The following is an 8039-nucleotide window of genomic DNA, read 5'->3' on the forward strand; positions in this document are numbered from 1 at the left end:
TTGCTTCTGTGGCGTCTATTATGTGTACCATGGATATTTTTTGCTTAAATGCCTACTATTTGCACCATGATCTAACAGTGCCGTTTGAAAGGGCTGCTCAATAAGCTGTCAGGCATCATTAAGTGGAACCCATTAAAACAGCCCATATTCTGAACCCAGCTCCCTCCAGAACTAATCCTACAAGTGTCATCGGGCCAGCTATAATTGGCCAATGATTGTGCACTACACAAACAGTTGATTTGCCAAATCTTTACTTGGCTACATGCTCTATCACGAATGCATAGTGCAGTTTTGAAAACAAGCACTCATTCACTTTGAAGCGCTGTGATACCGCCTTTTTTCTAGCTTGTAATTCATCGCTTTATCTCCGGGTAATTTTTCCCTGTCTTGCTTTTTTTTAGTGTTTGAGCTAATGAATACACGCGAGAGGAAAGCGGCACTTCACACATTACAAGCTGTGTCCTTGGGATTCGAAAGATTGGCGATGTTCCAGTATGCAAGCAAGGCCTTGCATTGAGGAACACAAGCTGATGTGATTGGAGGAGGGTTGATGGTAGTTAATTTGCGAAAAAATAAATGCAGGTCTTTCTCAAGTGGGTTTAAGAGGGGGATAAGGGGATTGGAGGAAGCTTTTTGACTTAGAATAATGCGAATTCAAACATTGACTTGAAATAGCATCAAACAGTCAGATCTAAAGTTTCACTGATACCTCCAGTAGTTTGCATGTTCACACATTGCTTGCTTGTGGAAAGGCTAGCACGACTACAACATTGGCTATGGGTCTGTGAATGGTCTTAAATATAAGTGTTGTCTAAAGCAAGACATTAATTCCTTTTTGAATTTCCTTGCATTTTTTTTTTTACAGGATGTTGGTTGGTTTGTGGGGTTTAACATCCCAAAGCGACTCAGGCTATGAGAGACGCTGCAGTGGAGGACTCTGTAATTTTCGACTACCTGGGGTTCTTTAACGTGCACTGACATTGCATAGCACACGGGCACCTTGCTTTTTCGCCTCCATCAAAAAGCGGCCGCCAAGACCGGGATTCGATCCCGCGTCCTTGGGAACAGTAGCAGAGTGCCGTAACCACTGCACTACCCCGGCGGGCGCAGGATGTACTACGCACCTTCTCCTAATGTTTAGAATGCATCATGTCCCGATTATTCGTTAATAGAAGAAAAAGTGAGCCACAGTAAGTCTGAGACTGTCTTGCTACAAAGCATATGTCGGCAATTGCAACAAAACAAAAGGTACTCAAATCTGTGCATCTATTGCGGTGCTCTGCTTTCCATGAGCAAGGTGATATGTATAAAATAAACTTCCGAGAAAACAAGCCTTAAAGTTCTGAACTAGCATACATTGCTATGCATATTAAATTGTCTGCATATTTATTTAGAGACTTAGAAGTTTGTTTTTTAGGAAAATATTTCAGTACAAGAGCATTGTAGTTATGAAAACATAACTTTTTAAACCAACTTTTTTGCAATTTCTCCAATCCAATCCTCGCATCCCCCAAGAATCCATGTGGTGCCGTAACTAATTTGTAAGCAGCAGACAGTTGGATGGGCAACCTTGGAGTAGAAATGGGTGCTTATGATAGTGTACAAATTAAGGCCCTAAGTATTCGCGATGTCCATGATCATGAAAATAGCAGACATGGAATAATTCTTGCACGATTCCAGTCTGTACCAAACATGACCAAGATCAGAAAAACTACAGGCCCATAACTGTCTGTGAAGCACGGGGCAGTAAGGAAACTGCCAAAAGAAAAAGATTATTGCCTAGCTTAAAAACTAGACTGCAATTTGAAAAAAGTATGCAACAATCTTGTTGGCCAGCAGGGGGGTGAAGCGTGGAGAGGAGGTTGTATTACACTCCTGTACCACCATGATGGTACTTTTATTTATTTTTGCTTTACTCGCACAAAAGACAAAGGTAGACCTATAAAGCATTAAAGATCATAAAAATACCTCGTCCTATTTTCTTACAGTTGTAAAATTTGCGATATGCTGTACCCACATGCAAGAAGTACCATCATGGCTGCGAACACGATTAGCAAAGGAGTGGAGAGGGTTTACATGAGAGTGCCGTCGTCGCTTTCACTCTAGTCTTGGTTGTATTAACTCGTATGTTAGCCAGGTCACAGAAGAATATACGAAATACAGTCCTTGCATATTGCTTTCTAAATTGAAGGCATCTGATTTGGTGGATTATTCAATGGGTATTATGTAACAAGTGTGATATTCACAAGAACTGCTCAACAAGCATATTAATCCAAATGGAAAGTGCCAGTCAGTATGAGGTAAAATGCCCATATACCATGAAAAGCCTCCACGAAATTGCAGAGTAGCACAGTGAACTACAAAATGAAAAACTAAGTGCAATGTTCTCAACACACCAAAACACATGGACAGGGCAACCAACATAAATGCCATCTAAAATTCAGAGGAAGTAGTGGACGGCCAGGGAAGAATTTTAAGTGCATTCAACTGGCCCAAAACAGGCAATTCAAGATCACAGATGTCTGTTTTTAGTAGCCTTAACCTGGATGATGAGCATGAAGTTTGCTAGCTTACCTCTACAGTTTCATTTGAAGATGAAGAAGTGAGAAATTTCCTTTATGCAAACAAAGAGCTGCCTTCATGTCATACTTATTTGTTGCTGAATATGTACGAATAAATGAAAGTGCTCCAGAGAAGTTGTGTAATCCTAAAAGATGTTCATTTGCAATACAAGCTTGACCTTCTTGATACTGTAAGCTACACCTGTCAAATATATTCTTGAAGCCTACAACTACTAATATATCACAATGTGCATTTGATGAATTTGTAGAGTCGATTAAAAAAAAAAAAAAGAAAAAAGCCCTAGTCAACTACTTGCCTTCAAAATGAAGTGAAAGAAAAGCATGCAAGTCCCCTCAATAGGACATGTGAATGTCAAAATACTGAAATTGGTGGGCATGCATCAGTATGACGCAATAAAACTGTACGATTTCTGTGCTATAAGCCCACTTCATGGGGTGCAGTCATTAAATGCTCTGTGAACAAGAGCGCCCTCAATTTCATATACAGTCGTGCCCCGTTAATATGACCCCCGTTAATATGGACGACCCGAATTATGGACAGTTTTTCTGGGGACGAAACCTTTTCAATGTATTTATGCCTCGTTAATATGGAAACTCGCTGTCTGGACAATGGACAGGGGAAGAATGCACGCGCCCCACTTGGGCCCATGTATTTTTGTCTCGTTAATATGGACAGTGCTTGAAAAAAAGCAGAGGAGTCCGAACACAAGTTAAAGAAGGGCGCGCCGATCGCGAACCGACGCGACAGCCGATACAGCGGGATGCCTGAACGAGTCCTGTAGGGTTGGAAAGAACCAAAGCGGGCGTATCGCTGTTTAAGAAGGGGGGGCGCAAGAGCAGAGAGGACCCGAAAGGCAGGAACCAGGAGATTTCTGGGTGCAGCGGAAGTGCCGCCGCAGTCTGGAAAACAGCAGCATGTGGTTGCAAAAATTCTGCTGAACGTGAACAGAGAGGCCGGTAAAAGCATAAGAAAGAAATGACAGGAAGAAAGACAAGTGCTTACAGTGACGATGGGAACTGAAGTTTTCTTTCCCAAAGCGCAATGTGTGTTCCATGAAGCCGTTAACGCTTTTCGGTGAGAGTTAAGACACACTCACAAAATAGAGCGACAAAAGAAAGGCGGCGTACGAACACGCAACCGGGACCGGGCGTCCCGTCCTGGACGCGCTTCCTTCTCATGCTCCTGGTTTTCGTCCCTGTTGCACTGCCGAACTGCCAAACTTTGCACATGTCGGCTTCGCTTTGAGTCAACGATGCGGCCTTGACAAGGTCTGAGCTCTTCGTAGTCGGCTAGTCGTCGTTCTAAACTATACTTCAGCTTGCAGTGTTTGTTTTATAGGAAGACATAAAAACGGCGCCAAGAAGATGGGATGTTCGATAGCCCTCTGCATAGCAGCTTGCCAAATTGACTCCCTTGCTTCCTTACAGAAACACTACAAGGCAAAAAGAGAATCAGAAGAATGGAAATGCAGAAAGGTTAACTAGGCAAAAAAGTGCAAAGCATCAGGAGCCTGTAACCCTCAACTTGAGTCTGGCTTTTGTCATGGCGGGAGTTAAACGCAAAAGAACAGAGCTGAACGTAGGCGCCAAGAAATATGTGAATACAAGCGGCAAAAGCCATCTCAGTCAATCCAAGCCGCGAGGGACTAGTATCGACAGCTCAGCTGTTTCCTCGCCTCAGGAGAATCTCAAGCAGCTTCTTAGCGGCTACTTTGCTCAGTGAAGAGGCCACTTTGGAAGTGGCGGTGAGTAGAGAATCAGACGCTGATTTATCGGCCAGTGAGGAGTTCGTGCTCGAAAGTTCGACCGACACAAAGCCCAACATCACAGGTGTCATGGTAAGCGAGTCGCTTCAGACTGCACTACAATTTTTCGAAGACAACAATGACAAGGATAATGCACTCAAAATTGCCGGTGTTCTGTGAAATTTTGAGTCCAGTGCACACCGTTATGTACAAAAGTGGTCATTAATTACAATTCTTTTTTCTCAATAAAACCCTTTTTGTTTTTATTCATGACTCGTTATTATGGATGACTCTCTTTATGGACAGTTTTGGTCGGAAACCAGTGTCCATATTAACGAGGCACGACTGTACTGCCTAAAAATGAAACCACGGCAAAAGGGCCTGTCAAAAACAAATGGCAAAGCCTGCCATTTCATTTCAAAACATAGAACAGAGGAACGAACAACTTTTGACAAGCTTAGTTGACAGCATGAAAAGGAGGAGTACTGAGCAAGTGCTGCACTCTATGCCAAGTTTGTGGTGGCCCAGCATGAGCATACCTGGCCAAACAGTGCTTTTTTTTTTTTCACAACCACACTTTTAATTACAAAGCATTAAAAACTTTCCAGGCAAGTGCTAGCTGAAGATATCTTGATTTTTGTAGTCTCAACGAACTGTATTTTTGTTATAATCGTTTTTTAAGCAATGCACTCAAGTTCCAATTTGTATTTCCAAGAATGCTTTACCTGCGAAATATGCCGGTGGTGGCAACATCTTTAATTTTTTAATTTCATTTTTCAGGTCCATGTGTCTTCATAGCCAGAGTCGCTTTGGGACAAACTCCATAAAAAACGCATTTTTTAGGTCCTTTCCACCTTACAAAAGTTCCATTTTCAGCAAGAGCAGTCTCTCTGAGTTTTACTTTGGTAAAAAAAAGTAAAACTGCTATAATAAGCCAACTTATTTTGTTCTCTGTGTATTGTTCACATAGTTTGTTTTCAATTCTGCAAGTTGTTTCACAAATTCAAGAAGACTGATGCAATGTTCAGAAGTGGTTAAGCTAACATGGCTTACAGACTTGGTGCATCTGCTTCATAAGTGGCATTCTTAGTGGAAGGCTATGATCCACTGCGCTATAATGGCTTTCGCCTCACCGCACTTTAGTGGTCCAAAGTGCCCTCTAGAATTTTTTTTCATTTAAATTTAAGCGCAATTCTAAATTAACAGCACTGCTAATAATTCAAAGGATATCAGCAACAAGGTTTAAATTAAAACACAAAGCATGCACAGTGACTAATTGGGATAATCAAGGGCCCAAGTATGCGATATGAAGAAAATTTCAAATGGGTCTACTCGTTTTCCATTTTTTGTGCATGCACAGTGAACTTATCATAGCATTCTTCTAATCTTTCCACAGATGAAAAGTAACAAACAGTGTGTCCCAACATAGCTATCAGCAACACGTTTTGACATTTGTTGCCACTGGTGCACTTTAAACATTACTTTTTCTAATGCTGTTAAATGCAAACATCCGACGTATTCCATCACAAACCCCAATTTCCTCTATTGCATCCACAGAACATTTGCAATTCATGCCTTTAACAATTAACTAAACAGAAGAGAGTATGTGGTCTTTCCAATGATAAAGCTACATTTTAGCAGATGCACACTGCAGATAGTTTCTGGAGAAGCAATACACAAGCTCACACCTGCACTTGCATGTTGCTTCTGTAAACTGTCCACATCACCATGCTGACATGAAGAGTGTCTGGGAAGTGGGCCACTGCCTTCCAGCAAGACGCTCAAAGTACAGCAATGATGAGTACACGAACTGTACACTGCTGATCAACTGTACACTGCTCCTCAACTGTACACTGCTGGCAGTGAACTGCATTTTGGGATACTTGTGAAAAAAGGAGCAGAATGTACATTTATTACAAACCATGCATACAACTTTAAAAAGCAAAGAGAGGGGCAGTCTCTGAAGTGCCCATGCAGTTTCTACCGGAACCACAAGACAGGCAGCAGAGGTTTCCTCTGATAACAGCTCAAGCTGCTGCCACTGTTCTTCACGCCGTATGATGCAGGGCTAGCCGGAAGACATCGTGCTCCACGTAAAAGCTTTCTCCAATTGGCTTCAACACAAACACTTGGTTGAATGTATGCGCTGGGTCGTCATCAGTCTGCAGGAGAAAAATTACACACTGCCTACAACGAGTGCCTTCTAACCCATGCAAGCATGAACACTTCTGCCCGCAATTACATGCCCAAGCAAAGCACATGATAGCAGAATTTTGCTCGGTTTTCACTGCAGGAGAGGGCCTTGCATTTAAATATCTTTATGCATGTGTGCTTTATAATTCACGAATGTAGATAGAAAAACACTTAGGTGCCGAGCACTGGTAAAATTCGACACAATAGTGCGGAGAACAGTTATTTGTGCATGGTAGCATAACAATGGCAGTGAGGCCGAGGTGCTGAACAATGCAATGTCTTACACTGGCAAAAATTCGAGATTAGTGCGGAGAAGTTATTTGTGCATGGTAGCATAACAATGGCATTGAGGCAAAAAGGCAAAGTTGCCAGTGCGCATACAAAAAAAAAAAAAATTTCGACTCACCTTGAGCTGGCCTAAGACAAATATTAGAATGCCCCCGTCGAACATTGGCTGACAGTCAATGATGGTTACCGAGTGGCATATCTTCTGAAAGCCGAGGCCCTTGAGAAAAAGAACAGCATCGTAACTCGTAACATATCATGCGCTAGTTTGAAAACATTTCACTGTGAGCATTGGTTTTCGAGCATCACCGCAAATCTGCGAATACAGTCGTGATCGAGCCGAACTTTTGTTGAGATCACTGCCGGCAACTTACCTGTATTTTTTCTAGAATTTTCGTCCGCCCAAAAATTTGCTGGCCTTCAAAAGTCATCAAAGATTTTTCTTCCTGAAAAGAAGAAAACAGAGTACACTCACTGCAACCCAAACAAGCCAGCGAAGTACAAACTTGGCTGGAATCTTGACAACGGGTCAAGCGCCTCCACCCACAAGCATGGAATTTCGTTCATTATCAACATACTTAGCACATTTCTCTACTAAAAAAAAAAAAAAGCCGCGTATCTCAGCAGGTAACAATAAACAGCAAACTGCAAAGCACAGATAAAGCACAGCATGTCTGTATTTCACACGCCTGCCCGACAACACGACCGAAGCAAAATAGCTTACATTGTACAGCGTCCCCAAATTTGGTCGCAGAGCAGGATCGTCGAACATAGCATAGTACTGCTGTATGAAAGTTCTTCCAATTGTGTCGTACTGTGCATTTAGCAGCGACATGCTGGACAGTACTGTTAAATACGTGAGTTCTAATACAACCACGGAAGAAATAAATAACCACTGGCAGTAGGCCTAGCACGGCAAGTCCGGTGCACGGGGGTACCGCACTACAGACTCCACTCCGCTCCTCCGCTGCTGCTAGCAACGTTAGCTCTCTGATATCGTGCAACCATGTTAAATATTAAAAAAAAAAATGTCTTGGACATTTTTTAGTTACCTCTAAAATCAATTTTATGCAATAAATAAATCGCAGCTTAACTTTTTAATAATGCGCTTTGAAGGTAAAATTATAAATCTTTATGTATCACCTTTTTGAAACCGTCGCGGGAATTATGGTATGGTCGTATGGTCAGTATGGTTGTAGTAGTTGCATGAACATATATATACCTTGGTAGTTGT

At 42.0% G+C, this 8039-nt stretch overlaps 1 protein-coding gene across 1 annotated transcript; it reads right to left on the bottom strand.

Annotated features, from left to right (window-relative positions):
- Positions 1–6145: 6145 nt before the first annotated feature.
- Positions 6146–7777, bottom strand: LOC146205141 (putative nuclear transport factor 2). Its single transcript, XM_084589832.1, has 4 exons — positions 7530–7777; positions 7180–7251; positions 6927–7025; positions 6146–6489 (listed from the first exon to the last, which is right to left on the bottom strand). The coding sequence occupies exons 1-4, from the start codon at positions 7638–7640 to the stop codon at positions 6376–6378; spliced, it is 396 nt and encodes a 131-aa protein (XP_084445958.1). The 5' UTR covers positions 7641–7777; the 3' UTR covers positions 6146–6375.
- Between the last annotated feature and the right edge of the window lie 262 nt (positions 7778–8039).

Source organism: Amblyomma maculatum, chromosome 1 (assembly GCF_055883805.1).
Source record: "Amblyomma maculatum isolate TAMU_Amacu chromosome 1, ASM5588380v1, whole genome shotgun sequence".
Lineage (NCBI taxonomy): Eukaryota > Metazoa > Arthropoda > Arachnida > Ixodida > Ixodidae > Amblyomma > Amblyomma maculatum.